The sequence below is a fragment of the Plectropomus leopardus genome, chromosome 4 (genome assembly GCF_008729295.1).
Source record: "Plectropomus leopardus isolate mb chromosome 4, YSFRI_Pleo_2.0, whole genome shotgun sequence".
Taxonomy (NCBI): Eukaryota; Metazoa; Chordata; class Actinopteri; order Perciformes; family Serranidae; genus Plectropomus; species Plectropomus leopardus.
In genome coordinates, this window is record NC_056466.1 from 8,773,544 (window position 1) to 8,795,716 (window position 22,173).

At 39.1% G+C, this 22,173-nt stretch overlaps 1 protein-coding gene across 1 annotated transcript; it reads left to right on the forward strand.

Annotated features, from left to right (window-relative positions):
- Positions 1-1,722: 1,722 nt before the first annotated feature.
- On the forward strand, positions 1,723-12,989 carry vps37c (VPS37C subunit of ESCRT-I). The gene is made up of 5 exons (XM_042484333.1): positions 1,723-2,218; positions 2,670-2,779; positions 5,617-5,788; positions 7,976-8,058; positions 8,791-12,989. The coding sequence occupies exons 2-5, from the start codon at positions 2,687-2,689 to the stop codon at positions 9,505-9,507; spliced, it is 1,065 nt and encodes a 354-aa protein (XP_042340267.1). The 5' UTR covers positions 1,723-2,218; positions 2,670-2,686; the 3' UTR covers positions 9,508-12,989.
- Positions 12,990-22,173: the final 9,184 nt, after the last annotated feature.

The window sequence follows — 22,173 nt, forward strand, 5'->3', positions numbered from 1 at the left end:
ACAAAATGAACACAGTGTAACTACAATAGACTGTATATAAAGATGGAAAACAAGACAGCTCCCCCAAAGTGTAGCTTTTCAATCTCTATCGCCCCCTGGTGTCTGTCTACAGTATAGGTCACATAAAGCTCGCCCCTCTATGTCGATAAATGGGACACTGGCGAAACCAAAAACTCAAAGTACACCCCAAATAAATTTTTTCCAAAGATGTTTTCTGTCACTAAAGGTAGTTCTCATCACCCTTTTGTTTGTACATGTTTGTTTTTATGATAAGTTTCGTTTTAATGAGTTATCAAATTATACAAAAAGGAGATTTTCTGCCACGATTAACAGCTGTGAAACACAGTCCACGCGCTTGCACTCTATGAAGCTGCTCGCAGTTGGATAGATTGATGTTTTGGCGGGAACTACCCCGCTCCTGCCCAAAATCCAGCTCTCAATGACATCACCATCGTAAGATGACATCACCTGTATCTCAGATATTTTCACTTAAGCACAGCACAGACAAGGGGGGGGGGGGGGGTCATCCATATTTATATACAACCTATGGTAACTACAGAGACAGTCAAACATCAGTCACAACATATTTACAAAATGTACCATATTTACAATCACATAAATAGTATAACAATAGTTATAGATGCTATGTAGACATCAGGCTTCAGACATCATACAACATAGAACATATAACATCTCAGACTGTACAACCAGCACTGCTCTCAGTAGACCACACACACACACACACACACACCAACTTGACTTATACTGAAACTGCAATTTATCAAAAATTCAGTTATCCACAAAGTGCAATTCATGTAAATATTTTTATGTGTTGAGTTTGCACCTTGTGTTTTGTTGTTGGTTTTTTTTACAATTCCACCTTTTGGAGGTGCAGTTTTTCAAAACTGCACCTTGTTTTTGTTTTGTTTTGTTTTGTTTTACTATTTATATGGTTCCTTTGCTTGCTTATCTTGTACACAACTTGCTGCTGTTACTATGCCAATTTCCCTATTGATGACTAATAAAGGATTATCCTATCTTATCTTACAATTAACTCATAACAAAACACACATATCAAAATATCAAAATCCTCATTCACACCCAGTGGTTGCAGTGTTCCTAATAAGTGGATCCAAAAGCTTCATCTGGTAGCTTTGAGATAGGTAAAAATAAAAGCAAACAAAAGAAAACACACTCCAGCCACCACCCTCGTCTGTTAAATAACGAACAGTCCCTAATGAGAACCAATTCAGCCTCCCATGAGCAACCTATGCTAATGGTCAAACTCCACAGTCCAGTGTTTTTCTTGTCTATATAAAGCCTCCTCCCTGTCTGTACATAAATGCTTTCATTTCCAGAATTTTGACTCCTTGTTTCCAAATAAAGCAGTGTTGTGCAGCTCCTGTAGCAGAGCAGGGTGACAGATATTTTGCCGTTGACAGCAGCGCTGGCAGCAGCAGACGGGACATTACCGTCACATAGGGGTTTCCCTTATATCAGCTGAGCGCTGGACTCCACCATCACTCTGCCATACAGGGGACAACACCTGGACAACGGCTCCAGGTGAAATAGTAACACAAAAAAATTACCTTTAAACATTAAATATTTAAAACACAACACGCGATGAGTTTGTTACAGCTGAGTGATTGTATTTTAGAACATTTTAATTTCATACAAACACCCCCTCCTCCTCCCCCCGCAAACCACTGAACGTGGATGATCCCGAAAATGGCGGCGGTTTCTGTCAGTGTGGAGTGAAACTTTCCTATTATTAGCAAAGATTTAGCCATTTTCTGACACGTTTTCTCGATTCCAGTCGTCTGTGTGTGGAAATAAGCATCGGCGGATTACAAATACGTTTGGGGGTGATCGCCAGGACCGAGCGGCGTCACTCTGGGCTCCGTTTTTGCTCGGCAAATCGCTGGGCTTCCCTCGAAGTTGATGGTGGCTAAGTGCCTGACATTGCGATCATATCGACCGTTGTTGTCGTCGGGTCGCTTAACGCGAAGCCGTCAGGTGAGATCGGACGTCGGCGGAGCAGCTAGTTAGCTAGCCGGTCAAAAGTGCGTCGAAAAACGTGTTTTCGTTGAGCCGGATTTCGTCAGGGCTGGTCGGAGACTCTGAGGACGTGTCACGTCACCTGTCAGCTGAAATAAATAGGTGGTGTTGGATGTCACCACCGCTCAGCGTCAGGCTGAATTTGGTTTGCTAGCGTCGTGTGAGTAGCACTTTATTTTCACCTGTTTTCTTGCCTCAGTGTCAGCAGTGATCGTCTGAACAGCTTGTTCTGTTTTGTGGCCTGCAGTAACGTTACTTGCCTCGATAGTATCACTGTAGTGTGGATTTAAAACGCTAGCTTTAACGCTGAGACAGCTGTGTTTAAAATATTACATTTAACACGTTGCTATCACAACTATGTCGGAAAACGGCCGTGTTTTCATCATCATGTGCCACCGGTTGCCGTTTTATTAAGGGAGTGGCTGCAGGTGACATGGTTTGTTTTGTGTTGATTTGTCAACAATGGCCTAATAAGTCGATGGTTAATGATTGAGCCTGTCTACTTAAGATTGGTATCACTAAAGTGCAGATGTTACAGGCCTCTGACTTTCCACTTTATGTTTCCAAACATTGTTTTAACTCTTATTTCCTGGTTTCTCTATGACGGACAGCAATCCTGGCAAATCAAATGGAGAAGCTCCAGGACCTGAGCCAATCAGAGCTGCAGGAGCTCCTGGATAACCCGGAGAGGGTGGAGTCTATGGCTCTGGAGTCTGACGAGGTAAAAATTATGCTTATTTTTCCATTTGGCTCCCATGTTTTTATAAGACATAATGTTCTAGCTTACAGAAAGGCCAGACTGAAAGTGTGTGCGTGTGTGTGCGTGTGTGTGTGTGTGTGTGTGTGTGTGTGTGTGTGAGAGAGAGAGACAGAGAGGAATTAGGGATGTGATTTAGAGGATCTTAAACCTTGCAGGGTGATTGGTTGGTCGACTATCTCAGTTTGAGTAAAGTCAAATGACACCATTCACCCAAACTGTGGTGCTAATAAAATATACGTCTTGTCTGTTGTGTAAAACTCCAAACTGAGTAGATGGTCTGAGTGGGGCGGGGGAAGTGAGTGAGTAATGTTTTCCCTCTTCATTAACCACTGTGGAGACCTGAGGTAAACTCTTACTTTACTGCAGGCATGTCCAAAGTCCAGTCCAGGGGCCATTTGTAGCCCTCAAAACAATTTTCAATGGCTTGGCTCTCAGCTGGACTTTCAAAATATATTATATGTGCCCCGCCACACAATATTAGTTAATAAAGCCAAATCACTTTAAATTTTTCTGTTTACCTCGAGATGGCAGGACTGTCAGGCAGTTTATAGACGTGCACCAGTAGGAACTAATAATCAGACAATAAAAAAGAAAACAAGCAGTAACCTAACATGAGACTTTTTCCTGTTAGTTAGCAGACATGGTCATAGCAAAGGGGTGTAAGAAAATATGCACTTGAATAGAATAGAAATACTGTATTAATCCAGTGAGGAAAATTATATATATATATATATATATATATATATATATATATATATATACACACACACACAAAGGGAGGCACTTAATAAAGATATGTACAGTATGTGAGAGAACAAACAAACAAACAAAAAGCCAAAAAGATTAAAAAGAGCAATAAAAAAGAAAAAAAATAAGCAAATGAGTTTTCAAAAGTGAAGATGGATGTGCAAGTAAGTCCAGTGCAGTTGGTGATTTCACCTGCCACACAGAGGGGAGCTGTTAAAAAGTCTTATTGAAAATGGGAGGAATGTTTTTTTCTGTTTCAATGTCAAGATTTTTTTGTTTTGTGATGTAGCAGACGACCACCGTCTGCTGATATGGAGAGCTATTTCCTCTCAAGCCGGCGTGGAACATACTTGCTTGTTGGCCATCGGTTGCAGTGTTTTTGTTCAACTTTTTGGTTGGGACACAGGCAGCGTGAAGCCACGCAACAGTCTGCTTTAGTAGCTGTTAGTTCTATGATGTTTCCCTCTTCCCAACCCTGTGGTCCGAGATCAGACCTCCAGCACTGGGGTTTGTTTTGGTAAAATTTGAGTTGCCACAGCGGCCTACGGAAAGTTCTGGGGCTGCCTCTTAAAAGTCTGAGAATCGAATCATCTGTCAGAGACCCCTCAGTCGACTGAGATGATTCAAGTCAAGCAGTTGCTTTTTTTTGTTCTTTTTTTGACTAGTCAGTATGCCGTACAGTGTACTTCAAATTTTGCTGCGGAGGGAGTGCTCTTGACTTTCATGTTGCTCTTTGATTCAAGCAGCTGCAGCACTGAGAAGATGGTTGGTGGTGAGATTACAGCTCACCGCAAGTTAATATGATACAGTTTCTGGCTTTTGTTTGGTATCTAGTGTCAGCAGAACTGAATGCCACGCTGAACCCTGTTCAAACTTTCAAATTTTGTATTAAAAATAAACCAAATTGTTAAATATTTGTATTGAACTGCCAAATCCAATTCAACTGACATGATTCTGAGTCAGATACAGCCTTAGAAAGTCTCCTCGCCCCTACACAGATCGCTGCCTCTCTGTGCTCTCTACCCAGTAGAAAAGGGTGTTGTTTGAATTTTATTGAAGGTAGCATCATTATGACTCACAGATATTAAAAAAAACTTGTGACTTTTCCTGTTAGGTGAGAATGATCCTTTCCGATACCTTACTTTGAGAAATCTAGTTTTTTCTACACTATGACTAAACTAGAGAAGCCGAGGTTCTTGAATGTCTAAACACAAGCGAGTTTACAGAAGTAAGGAAGAAAAAAGAGGAAGTGAGTACGATGCTGAATCAGACAAGATGTTTGTAAATTGTGATTCTGACCGCTTGAATAATTATATAAAAGCGCCCTTTAAGATCCACGACAAATGTCAGTATCACCACTGTAGTATACTCACCAAATGTAATATTTTAAATTTTGAAAATTTGATAATGCGCACTTATGTTTGCTTACTTTTTAAATAATTCATTATACTGCTGCTCCTCCTTTGAAAAAAATGTTACACTTCTTTAGGGAACTCATCCTTTTCTTTTCTAAAACCTTTTCATGCTTGACAAAATGATGGATTCAGTCACAGCAAATTTTTATTAAGCTAAATGTGTATTTTGCACATATTTGTGAATGTTAGGGGTTAGTGGGGGCAAATTAGTTTTGGGATGTGGAAATGACAGTGCCCAGATAATTTTAGAGCTGCAGTTTTGCACAAATTTGTGATTTATCATGATCAGGTGGGGTGGAATATGGGAATAATAATGTTCTGTAAAATTTTATAAACAGTTGTTTTGTACCTTATTTAATTAAATTCTATCATTAAATTTTTTGTTCCACCTACTACAGGTAAAAAATAGCAATTTGGCTTAAACCTGTTACACAACATCTCTTTTTAATTTATATAAGGTTCATGTGTTATTGTGCACAGTCCCTTTCAAAATAAAATACATTACATTACCAAGCCTTACACCCCACAGACTGATATCTATACTGCAAATAATAATCCATCTCCATTTAGTGATTTCCACAAATTTCCTAAAATGTGAAGCTGCCGTAGCCTGATGCCTGTCTTTCTCACCTTCAGATCCAGAACATCCAGCTGGAGAGAGAGATGGCGTTGGCATCAAATCGCAGCCTTGCCGAGCAAAACCTGGACATGAAGCCTCGTCTGGAGTCAGGGAAAGAGGTGCTGGTGGAGAGATATTCTCAGCTGGACGCCATCAGAGAAAACTACAGACAACACTGCTCCCTGAGAGGTACGAGGGAGGAAAGGAGGGACACTGGGTGGATGATTTAATGGAGTGAGGGATGAAGAGTTTTTAGACTTTCAATTAGTGGGGCTTGAGCTGTGATTGGGTCAAACTGTGGAGCAGCTTGAAACAGACCTAGGAAATGTGACAACAAATAAAAGACATGAAAGTCTACTTCGTACAGATTGAACGTAGTTTGGGCAATTGATTTTATTACTTACAGGGTTCCCATGGTCATGGAAAACCTGGAAAAGTAATGGAATTTCACAATCACAAGTCATGGAATTAGTAAAAATGTTTTGGAAAATCATGGAAGTTTTTTATGTGTAATGAAATTGTTACACTTATCTTCTGTGGATAACGTTCCACGTAATGTAACGTACCGGCCAATTTATTTTCTGTAGCTGTGGATGTAACGCAGCTCTGATATGCTTCTCTGTGTGATGTTTTGTTCCATCCTTGTATGCCAGCTAGGTGAAATCGTGTTTGAATAGATTTTAAATCTGGTATTAAAAAAACAAAACAAAAACGGCAGGCCAGTTTGGCAAAAAAGTCATGAAAACTTTTTTAATGAAAAAATTTTGAAATTTTGTCCATGAAAATGTGTGGGAACCCTGTGCTTAGTAAAATACACAAAACCACTAGACATGCAACCGTCCTGATGTTATTGCAGATAGTCCGAACTAACCATGTTTGTGTCCCATGAGGGTCTGAAACGGTTCATGTGTTTGTACCAGTCTGTGACGGTATGGAGGTCACAATCCGGTGCACACAGCTGCACGCAGAATAAACCTGATGTAGATCACTTGGAATCAAAGTATACAAGTGCGGAGTTCCCCTGAACAGTTTTGGCTGTTAGCTACAAATGGTGACATTAACACAGCAAACTGTTTAGGGTGTGAGTTTGTCACACTATGTTGAGGGAAATGAAACACTGTAGCAGGAAGGCCCGTCTGCAGGGTCCGGTCAGCTACACCTGCAGCAGAGAGAAAGTTGTGTGAAAGAAGAGAACAGTGTGTTAGTGCTGCTATTCTGCTGTGGGATCTATAGATGGAAACACATGCGAACATATATTAGACAGCATCACTAGATGTGCGGATCACAGGGGCGAGGAAAGACACAAACCGGTGCCTAACTCCTTATTCGGTTAATTTCTGTTTTATTTATGACGCGCTTTATCACAAATCACAGTTTGCCTCAGAGGGCTTTACAGCATACGACATCTCTCTGTCCTGGGACCTGGGACGGACAGATGTGCAATAGATGTGGTAAAGAATAATAGAATTACAGTAAAATATGATAAAACTATACATATGAAAGAGAGAGATGCACAGCAACAATAATAATAACAATAACATATAACAATAGTAAAAGAGATCTGAATATTAATAATTGTAGTTTATATTAGTGTATATGTTACATGCATATATTTTAGTTTATATTTGTGACATTAATAATCATATGTGTACAGTAATAATGGAACTGAGCAATATTAATGACAGAAGTAGTCGGTGTCGAGCAGGACCACGGCATCAGCGCAACCATGACCCGCGATTCAGGTGCAGCCGTGATCCAAGAAATCTAGGAGACAAGGAAGCACAAAGGCTCAGGAGAAGAAGCCGAGTTAGCCACCGGCACAATGCAGACTGGTGCTAATTTCCAGACTTGCCGAATTAAAGAACTCGGTCAAACAGCTTGAGCACAGCTAAGATATGCCTCCATGTGTGCTTTAGTCAGGCCCATGATTAGAAATTAGCACCCGCTAAAAGCCAAATGCTGGTAAAATATGCAAGAAGCTGCTATATTTGCTTCACTCTCCGGCCAAACACACAATGCTAATCCACTGAGCGTTGGCTGGTAGATTTTGGAATCTATTAGCCATGGGGACAGGTAGACTAAAAAGTTAATTTTCAACCCTGATCAGTTGTGTGTGTCCTGTTTAAAGTGCAGCTGGAGGCTGCAGTTCAGGAGTTAAAAGGTCTGAGTCTTATGGGGAATTATACTGATGTCTGCTGTATTTTTGTGGGTTTTTTTTAATAATATGCAAGTTTTTGAGAGCCATAACTGGTCCATTTAGCATTTTGACCATCATTTGTCATTATTAAAATTAATTATGAAAAATGTTATTTTCTGCATTTATGAACGTCTGTCCTCTGTGTCTCACTCTCCCACTCTTGCTCTCCTTGTCCTCAGAGGGGATAGAGGGTGAAGTGTCTCCAGAGGCGTTGTTCTCCAGACTACAGACAGAGGGCAGCAAAACGGAGTCAGAGTCAGAGGTGAGAACTTCACGACTCCACTGATAAACACACACACAGACACATACAAACACGATGTGAAATGTATGCATATGCATCGATATTTTTGTCATATGCTTAAAATTGCTTAAACAGTTTTGAAGTTGTACGATTCTGGCCTCGGCCCCTTGCTGCACGTCACTCTCTCTCTCTCTCTCCCCTGTCACACTAAAGCTGTCCTATCGATTAAAGGCAATAATCCCCCACCCCCCCCCAAAAAAGTTTAAAAAGATGCCCAAAGTCGTCAGAAATTCAACTATTTTATGTTTTGTCATGAAAATCACATGGTAAACTGCAGTAAATACAGCAGATTTTTTTTTGCCAGATGACCCTGTGTTGATATCCCCACTGTGCTGATGCAGTGACTTAATTCAAATTAAGTGCTATGTTTTTTCACGCAGGTCTGAGTGTGACCCAACATTATCTTCACAACACCTTTTCAACTGACTTATCAGTTTAGATAACAGACACTCGACTGTCCTGCTAACATTACAGACTTAATAACTAATCACAAACACTTCCTCGTTTATGGACTCACTCTGGTCACGGTGCTCTGCTGCAGAATGAATACAGGGAAAACACTGGAATGGATATTTGGCTTTTATTTATTTTTTGGCATTAAAAAAAATACTCTTTGGGGATGGTGGGGTTGGTACAGAGGGTAGGCTGCAGCGGTAAGCATCACTGTCACCGGTTGTGTGTGTCTGTGTGCAGGCTCTAGCTGATGAGTTTCTGGAGGGCTCTCTGCCGCTGGACTCCTTCCTCGACCGCTTCCTTTCCCTGCGCTCCCTCGCTCACAAAAGACGGGTGCGAATAGAGAAACTCCAGGAGATCCTACGACAGAGGAGCGAGGGCAATCCCAACGCCATGACGTCATCAGGAGTCAGCCAAGACCCCGCCGCCACGGCCTCACCGTGGAATCAACAGACAACAACAACGACAACGACAAATCAGCAGCAGCCAAACTCCAAACCTCAGTCCTCCAGCTACCAAAACGCCTCGCAGATGGCCTCCTCGTCTGCAGGGGGCTCCTCCGGCCTCCCCTACAGCCCGTACCCTGTCTCCCCACCAAACCCTCCCCCTGCGGCGGCAGCGGCAGCAGGCTCCGGCCCAACCATCCCCCCGTACCCAGGTTCCGGCTCACCTTTCTCCCCAGCAGGGAGCTTCTCCGGGCCCAGGCCCGCTTTCGGGCCTCCGGCTCCAGCCGCCTGTCCTTACCCAGCCCAGCCCTCCTTTCCTGCCCCACACCCCGGCTCAGCGTTCGGTCAGTACACCCCGAGTCACCCCCAGAGCGGCCCCGCCCCCTACCCGGCCTCCTACAGCTACGGCGGCTACAGCTACCCAGCCGGGCCCTCATATTCAAATTCTCAGTCGCCAACGGGGAGACCCATCTACAGACCAGGATACGGAGTCCCGCAGCCGTACTCATGAAAGCACTACTGCTCCTCTGTCTCAATTCTTCCCTTCTTTGCTATCTCTCTCCTTTCTTCCTCCTCCCCTCTTTAAATCCAGTCTCCTCACCCCTAAATCCCTCTCCCCCTCTTGTCTTTTTACCTTTTCTACCCTCCCTCTTCTTTTGTCCCCATGCTGAGAGAGGTCTCTCGCTTTACTTATCTTTGTTGCACTATTTCTCTCTTTCTCTAAATATCAGTCTGTTGATCTCTCCGTCTTTCTCTTGTTCCTTTTCCCTTTCTCTCTGTCACCCTACGACCCACCAACTCCCCCACACTAGTCTCAGGTTGTTGCGTTGTGTTTAAGTGTTAAAACACTTGTATCTGGCCCTTCATTCACTCCCTCTCTCCATCGCTCCCTCCCTCCTCGTCCATTTCTTGTGTGTGTGTGTGTGTGTTGCTATTTGGCAATCAGAACGTCCTTTTAAACACACAAGTGCACTCCCCCCTTAGGACAAATAAATGAAAAAAAAACAGTCTTTGTAACACCACATCAGTGTCCAGTAGCTGTCTGACCAGAATCTGTCTGGTTCACGCTGTTATCCACGAGCACAGTCTGCACTGAGAAAACAACTTATAATGAAGGCTAAAGTTCGAGGCTAGCTTCATGACCTTTGGGCTAACAAAATGCACTTAAACTGGCAAAGTGGACGGCTGTCACAAAATACGGCTCTTATTTGAAGTTCATTAGTGATGCAGGACTGACCGTGTCCTCCGCTGAAGCTGCCTGGTCTATCAGCTCTTCCAGACTCTTACCTGCTATAAACACAAATATAGGAGGTGATTTTTATTATGCACACAACAACCACCAGTATCTCCAGTCAACATTTATTTTTGTCAACCAAAGAACCTTGTGACGATGACTTTTGTCTTTTGAATTTAATTTTGAAAGAGGACATCGGCTTCAGCTGCACGTCAGCTGCTGTGCTTCCTTTTCTATCTTTGTAAAGGCACGTTCACACCAGAAAGCGGCACAGTGAAGTACGCTCAAGCTTGGTGATGTAGCGACTACTCACAGGGCTAATTTGTTATCTACTGCAGCTGGTTAACTAACAGATAACACACTAGCCAGCGGGGGACAAAAGCTGTGAACCAAGTCTCTTTACAGTTTTCTCTGTGGTAGTTTACTCACCCTGGTGTTTGTTCTCAGATTGTTTAACATTTAATTTAACAAAGAGTTACAGAGGAGGGAAAAAACCTCTCCAGGCAGGTACAACAGGTACTGTAAATGTTTCTCAGTAAGCCACATATCAGTCCGGTGCCAGGACTACACACATGATTTGAAACAAACAGCCCCTGACACACTTTTGAAAACTGACCAGGAGCCTATTTTAAACCACACTTTCTAAGCCTTCATCCGTTTTCTGCAGTGCATGCTAGTCCTACATCAAAGTTGCAAAAATAAGCCAGTTTTCCTAAAAAAAATAATTCAAAATAAAAGTTTAAAACTATTGCACTATTGTGCCGTTAGCCACTTGGGGGCAGTGGAAAGCTTGTTCTGCTGTGACAACATTCATATATCATCACCTGATGAGGACGATTCGCTGATGTAAACAGCTGATTGTAGAGCTGAGGGAACTGCAGAGGTTGTTGATAATTCTCGGTGGGTTCATCACACAGTTAGAAATGATAATTAGTGCAGCTCAAAGAAATGGGTCTTTAACAAACTTTCCTTCCTGTGTTTAGTCAATTAAAATTAAATGCGTTCTCCAAAGCGTTTCTCCATTCCTGGACCCAAATTAAGATGGTGACGAGACGTGCAGCTATCATTTGTAGTTGTTAACTGTCCTCGTTACAGCCAGCCAGCTAGCTGCAACTAAACCTTGCTGCATTGATCTGGCATTGGTTGACATTAGCTGATCAAATAATTTGCAAATGGAAAACTAGACAGTTTACCAGCCAGATCAGCCCCTGAAAGTTTTGAATACTAGTGAAGCTCTCAGAAGGCAGCATGAGAAAAGGGATATCACTCCAGGTTTCAAAGGGTTAAAGGGCCTGAGGTGATTGGGCCATTCAATACACAGAGCCAGGCCAGTTTATCTATTTAATAATGGGTAAATCCCCTCTGATAGAGTTTGGTGCTTTTGTGCTTCGAGCAAGTAAGATGAAAAAGTCCGAGTTAGGAGCGCTGTAGTCCCGTAGTTGCACCCTCACTTGACACGATGATGCACAGACCAGACCACTGAGAATCAACACAGAACCAAACGTAGTTTCACTTCTTTGTTCCCACTTTGTCTGTAAATCCTCCCCACCAACAGTCCTCTGTCGTCCCCTCCTCCTCTGTCCCGACCTCCTCTCCATCACTCTCCTCCTCTTCACATCTGCTTGTTGAATATGAACTGATGCTTGACAATGATTACCAGGAGAAAATAGTTTTATTTCTATAAGTTCACACTATCAGTGAGAATACATGTGGTCTGTTATAGTTTACTGGAGTGAAAATATAAAGGTTGGCGATCAGTTCTGTCTCAATTGAATCAATTCAATTATGGAAATATCAATCTAGGTAATTTAAAGATACTTAATGGATCTTGTAGAAGCGCATATCACCTTTGTACATTTGGAATAACCAACAATCAGTGATATGAAATTGTTACCTTGCAGTGTAACATTTCATCAGACTAATCATGTTTTATTGTTTGTATCACTCTCAGCTACTTCGGAGCACTTCGTTTGTATCAAAAAGCAGCTTTACAGCTTAACATTTTCTTTCTAACATTGTTGTAGCACCACAATGGAGCCCTCCAGTCCTAAAACTTCCACCCAGCTCAAAACATCACTGTGAAGTTGGAGAATTGGAGGGAAATCAGGAGTGCCTTAACAATGTCAGGAGGTGTGCCAATATCGTCACATACACAAATGTTGGAAAATTTAACTGAGCAGAATCTTGAAGTGATTGAATTGACCTCAAATTGGTCCCAGCCTCTGAAATACTGTACTGTTATTAACACTCCCCAAAACAAAGCAAGGGAATCATAGAAGGGAACTGGACTTAAGTACTGAGTTGCGAGGTCTTAACTTGAATCGGTCATTAAATTACAGTTTGAAAAGCGTAAATGCAGAGATGAAGAAACGTAGAAGGTAGATGTGCTGTAGCAGTTAGTGGTTTTGTGGTCAGAGGGACGGCAGTGTGCTATACACACAACTACAGAGCAGGAGTTTTATCAGAAGATCATTTTATTTCATGACACTGCATGTCAGAGATGATCTCCCACGAGAATCATTCGCTTATTTTTTTCATTTCAGAAGGGACTTTTACATTTTGATTATTTGATAGAGATGTAGTTGGTGCCCCGAGAATCACTGAGAATCATTCAAAACCCGTGACAGTAACTTGACATTTATGCCACAGGTGTGTGTTTACCTTTGTTTCTCTTCCATTTAAAGCCTGACTGGGTGTGTGAGTGCTCATATTGTTTGTCTGAATTGACATAAATATATAAAGTTTATCTACCACGTCTACAGATCTCAGCAGCATTCCTGTCAGTTTTCATATCTGATAGAAATTCTGGGCAACATGATGACAACAAGACTAGCCAGTTTTTAAAATTTGTGAAAATCTAAATCATTTGAAGGAATACTTCTACAAAGTGATTTGTATATTTACCCCTATTTTAAGTTGAATTAGTAAAAAAGACTTTTATTCTGCATGCCTCCATAGTGAACAAAGAATAACCCCAAAAAATGTAAAACTGTATTGAAAAATCTGTTTACAATCTCACACGACTCTTGCTGTATAATCCAAGTGTCATTTATCCAGCTGTATGCTCAGTATTTGTCAAACACATGCATGAAAACATTACAACACGATACACATCTGCATGAGTAGTTCGCCCTGAGCGCGTGTGTCACCTCACACAGAGCTGATAAGCAGCGTTCAAACATGCACGCTGCTCCGCCATGCATGAGATTGTTCATATTGAGGTGTTTTAAATCGTAATCTTTTAGCTAAACATGCACGTGTTTGGAAAGTACTGAGCATACAAGTGGATAAATGAGATTCAGATTATAAAGCACGAGTTGTGTGAGAGTTAATGACGGGATGTTTTGATTTAGTTTTGCTGCTGTTAAACCCTGTTTACTTAAATTCGTGAAGAATGTTCGCCTTTTTTGTGTTCTCCGCTCACCATGAAGGCATCTAAAAAAACGTTTTCTTCACAAATTTAAGGCAACATGGTGAGTAATTCTACAAATGGTCATTTTGCAGGTGAAGTATTCCTTTAAGTGACCAGTAACATCTCTGGCAGCGACTGTTCAGATACTCAAAATAATCTGTTCACAATGTTTTCCTCATACGCAGAGCTAAATGTGTGCATTGAGTGTGTGCTGTATAATACAGAATAATAAAAATCTATTTCACAGCTACAGCTCCATGATGCTCTGACAATAAACACGCATCAAAAGACTCATGGGAGCTGTAATTGCGTTTGCAGAGGACAGAGGGCGTTCTGCACTTCCCAAAGAGTCTGGGTGGCACTGTAACATCTTTGTGTTGTTGGGAATAAAAACATAGACAAACTTAATCCAACCATGTGACCAAAAAATTAACCTGAAGGCGTGGTACATCAATGAAAAAAGTCTTATGTTATTAGCTTACACTGCCTATAATGTGGAGAATATTCACAGTTACAATGTGTGTTTGTTTATGTCACATGGTTTGATAAGGATTGTCTGTGTAGTTGTGACTGACACTACTGAGGGTTTTTAGATAGATATACAATTGTTCTCTGCTGTTTGAGTTCAGAATAGACATTTATTTAGCAGAAAGTATCCTGGTTTGCTCATGTACTGGTTGCAATGAGTCTAGATGCTCTCGATCACTGTCTTGGCCTGGTTTGAGTGTTGTAGCAAAAGGCTGTGATAATTTGGCGAGTGTTTGGACGTCATTATGACAGGCCAAAGCGCCCTCTGCTACATCAGATCAAGAAAATAAGAATTGTTGCCTAAGAATGATCGTAGTTTGCTTGTGTATATTACTGCCTACAGATCATAACAGCAGTTATTCTGAATATTGAGTCGGAGGTCACATCCTTTTTAAAGCATTATAAGCTGTAACTAAAGGCTTTAATAATGTTTGATTAAATATGCATATTAGTTTAAACTTTTGGCATATTTAGCATTAACTGGGTTGCTGCAGCTCTCCTTAAATCCATCACTAAGATTTTGTTTAAAAGTCTTTTTTAAGATAACTGATAGCTACTTTCAAACTAATAATTTACTAAATCAGGTTGCACCATTACATTTTAAGAAATGTCTTTGCTAGTAAAGATCTTAATATGTATATTGGTTGTTAGGGAACTTGTAGCACTGTCCAATGAAGAGGTATCAGTTATGTAAAAATGAGTCATTTTAGCATTATGAGCTATATTCCAACTTCCAAAAAATGACAGTTTATGACCGAAATGATGTCTTAAATGTAACTGCCAATCCTTTATAAATGTTTATAGGACTTTGTACTTGAAGGAGGGAATGTGTGCGCTTCAGAGTTAGTAAAAAGCCAGTTTATTTAGAATAAGTAGGAAATATCTGATCATGCTAATCTACCTAATGTGCTTAGGTCGTTTAGTGTAACCCAGAACACTTTGTCATTTGGGGAATTTTCAGTTATATTTGTGAAATGTTAAAAAATTTTCAGCATTTTTATCATGTTATGTGATGTTGCATGTGTCAGTTAGCTGAGCATCATAGATGTGGTTCAACACACAACCTGCAGTGCAAAGCAAAAAACAGAAAAAATACCTCTTTCAAAAAATTAGACAGAACAAAAATGACAATATATGGTACTAATATATATATATAACATTTAACTAATTTACATCTATAGCTGCAGACCCGATGGCTTTGTAGAAAGTGGAAAAACGTGTTTCCAACATTAATAACTGCATTATTACCAAATAGAAAAACTAAACAGGTCAACTGGATTTTACTCAAACTGCCAACCCAAACTGTCAAACATCAGTAAATGATAAGTTAATCATTGATAAATAAGCCATTAGTTACAATGTATAAACCTTTTATGAAGGCGACCTCGACAGACTTTGTTCAGCAACAGTACATAAACAAACACGATCTCTATCAGCAGATCAGAGCGATATTCAGACGGACAGTATCGTGCATGTGATCGTGCATGCTCCACCTGAACCGCTGCTGCCGCACGATGGCACACGCTCACAGACCGACTCAGTCTGACACGTTTCGTGTGACCTTTCGTCAGTCAGTCGTGTAGTATATTTGTATGAGTGTGTCATGTTGACCTGAGGGAAGGAGGCCTGTCGATGTCCTGTTGCAGCAGTGCTCACAGTATACGGTGCTGACATTATTCTCTTTATATCACCTGTGTTTTAGTTCAGTCTCATCTCACACACACACACACACACACACACACCAGTGTTTTGAGTCAACGTGGTGACTCCACTTTAGATAAAGATACTGAAATACTCTCAAGCATGACAAGCTTTTCATATCCAACTTTGAGACATGAATGATTCTGGTGGGTTTGTACTGAGGAGAAAGAATGACCGTGTTTTAGAAGAAGCACAAAGAAAAGATGTTCTAATATAGTCTTAGCATTAATATTATCCAGAGGGAAATAACGTTCAAATGGATTTATCTGTTCTTCTGATGGTGATGAATTATATCATGTTAATGATGACTGCAGATTGTTAAAGAGCCTTTTTTTGTTTTCTTTCTCTTTTTTTTGGGTTGTGACTAATTAAACAGAAGTTGATCTAAAGTAAAACACTCCGAGTCTTCATGTACAAATATTGAATTGTTCATTTAATAGCATGGAGAATTAAATAAAGGCTCCCACAGTCATTTAAAACAATAGAAGTCATGAAATTTCACAATCACATGTTCCAGGCCTCGAAAAGTCATAGAGTTAGTAAAAAAGCACGAAAGCTTTGAAAAAGTAATCAGACTTTGTTTTCTACAGTAGTCTCATGTGGATAACCTTCCACATAATGAAACATACATTTATTTTCTGTAGCTGTTGTCATAACTCATAGCTCAAATATGTGTTTATGTGTGAAATTTCGTTTGCCATCATGTACATTTCCCCATATTCTCCCAGCATCTTCTCCGTCATGGATGCTAGCTGGCTGAAATTACGTTTAAATAGATTTTGAATCTGATATGTTTGAAAATACCAGGGCAAGTGGGCCAAGAAAAACCGAAGTAATGATGTGAGTCATGGAAAAGTTTTGCAATTTTGTCCAGGAAAATTCACTCACTAGCATTTATTCATTTTTTAAAAATTATTTTAAGATAATTTATTTTGATAAACGATATGTAGTGATACAGTGTTAGAAAATATATTGTATGGGTGTAAATCGTGCTCTTTAAGAGTAGGTTAAACACTGCCCTGACAAATTCTAGTTTCTGAAATTCTTTGGTTAACTGCATCCTGCTGATGCCATCGATCTGTAGGCGTCTGTGGCTGAGTTATGTTAGCGTGTTAAGTGCGTGTGGGTGCTGTGGCGAACTCGCCTAACAAAAGTAATCTCTGGTCCCTTTAGTTTGCATACTGTTATCACTCATTTATCATTCATTTATTCAGAGAATAACTTTTTAAAAATACTTTAAATTATTTATTTTATCATTATTTGTTTAAGAACAAGGTTCTTTAAGGAAAGTTAATTGTTTGATTTTTAAAATTTATTTATCTAATTTAAACAAGTAAAATACAGAATAAATATAAACATTTGTAGGCGAAGAAGGCACTTTATTAAACCCCACGGAGAATTTTTTTTTCACTCTTTTGTCATTTGCATGTTACTGTAAGTCACTACTTAAAACCCAGAAAACCTTAAAATAACCAGAAACTAAAAATAATTCTAATAACTATTTAAAAAATCAAAATGTATCCTTATTTTTATCTTTTATCCTTATCTTTATTGTATTTTCACTGGTGTTATCAAGTGGCTCTCATCCACGTAAAGATGCATTCTGTCTATTCTGCTCTTATTTTATTTTTACTCGCAGGTTTTATTGTGTCTTTATGTCTTGTGTGTCTTTTAATGTGACACACTCAGTGCATGTCATTTCTTTGATGTAAAGCACGCTGGGCTGCATTTTTAATATGAAAATCTCTTTGCAATTTATTTTGCTCATGACCTTTTTCACCATATTTATAATAAGAATTTCCTCAGTGTTGGAAAGTTATAAATACTTGTGAAAGGCATCTGAATGCAAAAAAAAAGAAAAAAAAAAAAAAGAGCTGGTTGCATCACTGCCCCCCATCCCCAGAGTTTTGAGCTAAGCCCCCACAGTCCTCAAATCCTCGAAATGCCCCTTGAGACGGTTTGGACCAGGTGGGGGAGCCGCAGGTGGCGGAGGATGTTTCTGAGAGCCACGAAGAAGACGGATGGCGGAGTTTCCTCTTTTTCCCGATTAAGGAAAGTTTTGATTCAAGTTTTTGGCAGCGTGTTTTATGTCAACAGTTGAACTGTCAGTGGAGACCCCGGAGAGCTGACAGGCGGATCAGAGCAGCGGCAGCAAGGCGACAGGTAAGCCCGCATCCCTCACCTGAAGCCCGGCAGACAAACGCCCAGTTTCTGCTAATATTTGTATGTCCTGCAAGCTCTCGACGACTGTTTGCACAAAGTAATGGATTTAAGTGTCGAGGATTGTTTGCCTTGACATCATGCATGCATGTGTGTATTTTTTTTGTAATTATTTGGTTGTGGTTGTTGAAGTTTAAGTTAGTAACCTACAGTTTAGTTTTAGTTTAGCTTACTTCAAGCAGGCCAACTACCGCAGGTCTGGCTAATTTTTCTTATATCCTTTATTTAGGTGTAGGGGAAAAATCGATGTGGTATAGGCCTGGTATCGCAATATTTTTGCGAGGCAATATTGTATCAACACGCGAACAATACAAGGATTTTTTAAAATTAGAAAATAATCAACATTTTAAGTACAAATTAAACTTTTTTGCCTACAGGAATAATGAAATCAATTGCTTTAACTGTCTATTAGGCCCATAAAAATGACTGTTTGACTTCTTTGAGGACATAATTAATTTGCGATTGAAAATAAGTAATACATCTCAGTATAACCCAATAAAATATACTTACTGCAATAACATATCGCAAAATGTAGGCCATTGTAATTGCATTAATATTGTATTATCTATTCAGTACAGTGGAAATATCATATCATGGGGCCGCCGGTGATTTGGATTTGGATTTGGATTATTTTTTGAATAATGTAAAACCATCTTTTTGAGCTCATTTGTCTGGGTCCTGTATCTCTATGCCCAAAACATGTGACTGTCTTGGTTGTGCATCTGCCATTGTTAATTGGTGTTTCACTTTTTTAAAAAAAAATCTGTTCATGAGATATGTGCGCCACATATAAATTTTAGACAAAATAAAACAGAAACAAAGTTATCAATTTGTGGAGAAAGTACCTCCACCACCAATTTAAACTGGAATACTGTTGCTCATATTTTGTTAACTTGTTTTTTAATTAGCATTTTAAAATTATATTAACAAATAAATACAAACCATTGACATAAAAATGGTTAGCAACAATAATTGGTATATAAGTGTATATATATATATATATTATATATATATATATATATATAAGTTAAACAGACCCTTTAACATCATGATTCTGTGCAGGTGTAAGTAACAGATCAGCTGCTGCTCCTCTCCTCTTCCTTCTGCCTCTGCTAAAAATTGTCCCCCTACAGCAAACCACGGCCTTCTTCTATTTTTGTTATCCCTTTCAAGTTCAATCGACTGGATGTGGTTTTGTCAGAGCAGACAAATTCTACACAATTTAAATAATTTTAATTAGGATCCACTTATCAAACTAGTACTTAATTAACCTGCCCTATAACAGAAATGTATGGGCAAGAAAAATGAACTATTGTTTATATATAGTTGTTGACATGGTTATCTTATTAATTAAAAATTTCTTTTCAAAAAGAAAAAAGAAATGGTAAGTTTCTTTACCTCCGTTTTCAACACAATTGCAACAATATTCAAGAACTCGATGCTCCCTCTTTAAAGTTTTCAAAGATACATAACAATATTTTATTTCCATAAATCAGTTTCACACACTGTACCGCTGAACTGAATTCTATTGGCATGTGTTTATTGATGAGATTTAGTAGCTCAAATTTAGTCCTCCCAAAAACCTGAACCATAGCACCTTTAAAACATTCACAGTTTACCACATATAGAACTATTGATGCAGTCCTGTTTTCTGTTTAAATTGGTATCTTATTGATTGCATTCTGTATTCTGTTGTATTTCTGTATTTTATCCTTTGTAAAGCACTTTGTGAGTCCTCTCTGTAAGAAGTGCTATATAAATATAATTTACTTACTTACTTTATTTAAACAATGCAACTAATACTAAACTATATCAGTTTAACTAGATCAGTTAATCAGCGAAATACTTTCTGTATTAGATGATAAATAATTTGTCCATAAAGTATCAGAAATAGTAAAAACAACAAAAAAAGAGTCCATAATAGTTTCTGAGTCTAAGGTGAAGTCTTTAAACATCTTTTTTTAACCAACAGTTTAAACACAAGGAAATTCAGAAAACTATCAAGACTTAATATTCTCAATTTCATAATTGTCATATACAGAAACAGCAGCATTTAAGATAATGCAGTTATTATACTATGCTGTATACAGTGTGTGTGTGTGTGTGTGTGTGTGTGTGTGTGTGTGTATAAAATTAATCATAAATAACGTAATAAATTGCCACTACTGGTTCTAATAATACGATGTACTGCAGTTCTGCATGTGGTTTGTGTGAGTGGTGTTGCTCAACTGTGTGCAGTATTAGTACATCATGAAAAATTTTATGTAAAAATTTCATTAAAAAGTCATAGTATAGTATGTCATAAAACAGTCATAGACAACAGCTAATTACGCCCCTGATTTAAGGATTGAAACTACACGATAAGAAAGCTGCATAAAACTGAAAAATTGTAACAGAAGTGAGTCAAAGTCAGTCACCACTGACAGCGTGAAATAAGACACAGCACAGAAACGTGAGGAGTATTTTTCTGATTTGATAAAGAATTCTAAACAAAAATGGTTTAGAGGAAGTTTCCAGCAAACTGGATGTTTAATACAAATACACACTGAAACTAGTCACCTCTATAAAGTTTATATACTTTATGGCGTCTTATATTTTTTACTTGTGAGCCTTTACTATGCAGTATATTAAGTTCCCCATCAAAGGACGCAAAAACAATTCAATTCAATCGATGTGTGAGTTTTCCTTTTCTGGTTGTTTGATTGGAATTGTTAAAACTGCAATTTTTCACAAGACAGAGGAAGAAATAAACCCAGCATTTTTTTCTTTTTCCTTTTTTTGTGGAGTTGTTTTGTCTCATGACCAGATAAATGAATCCTTACAACCCCTTTTTCAGTTTGAGATCCACCAGCCTAAGGGTGAAAAAACTTGCTCGCTAAAAACAAGCTTCTTTCTCTCACGAGGGGCCGTTTTTTAGTGTTTTTGATGACCTTTTTTTGAATTAAGAGTGTGAAAAGAAAAAGAGTGTTGCCAGTGTTGTTAGAAGAGTTGCCTGATGTTTTCTTGTTTGGTCAGCTGGGCGTTCAGATAATTCGTATAAATGAATATCGGTGTATTAGTCAGTGAAGACGTATGACCTGTTTGTCAGTGTCTGAAGTGAAGGTCATCTCTCTTAGAGATTCAGATTTACTGCTCACCCATCGTTTCCCAGGGTGATAACTTGAGTGATTAACCCGACTTTGTTTGAACAGCCCACTCCTCATGAGAAAGGCTGTGCAGAGCGGAGAGGAGGAGGAATAGAAAGTCTGTGGGACTTTTGTCGCCTTTACGGCGCCGTAAACCAGAGGCGGAGGATGAGAGAAAACAAGAGTGACAGAGGTAACGGAGTAAAGCGCTGGCGAGTCAGGGGGAGAAGATAGTACTCTGCTGCTAACAGAACCAGGAGATGACGAATTTCAAATTCAGAAGATAAATTACTCCCTCATTCAGTCTTCCTACATAAACAAGGTTCTGCACGCTGAGTAATACACTTCGGAAACTTGTCATTTTACAGGCGTGAGGCAGTGCATCATGGTAATAATAATAATAATAATAATGTTAACTTATTCATATAGCACCTTTAAAAACAGTTTACAAAGTGCTTTGACGGACAAAGCAAAGGCAGCAACTCAGGGAATAATAAAAAAAATAAACATTAACACACATGCCAAACAGAGAAATGTGAACGCAAAAAGTCAACAAGAATAAAGCAAATAAAAAGAGTGAAAAGTAATGAAACAAGCAGATCACAAAAAGGCAGTTTAAGCACTAAATGAAAAAAAAAGTTGTAGAAAATGCAAGAATAAATGCAATAAAAGAAAATAAAAATAATATAAAAAAAGACAACATCACATCAGTGGGGATAAAACAAAGATAAGATTATAAAAACAGATAAATAGAAGATAGATGCAAATAAGTCAAAATGTGAAAAGATGGTAAGAACAGGCCATAAGAATGATAGGGTACAAATAATTAGACTAAGAGCAGCAAAACAAATAGAGAAGGAGATAAAAAAAAATTTAAAAAAGTAAATAAATAAAGGTGACATCACATAAAAGCAAGTCTGTGAAAGTGAGTTTTGAGAAGCGACTTAAAAGAAGCCA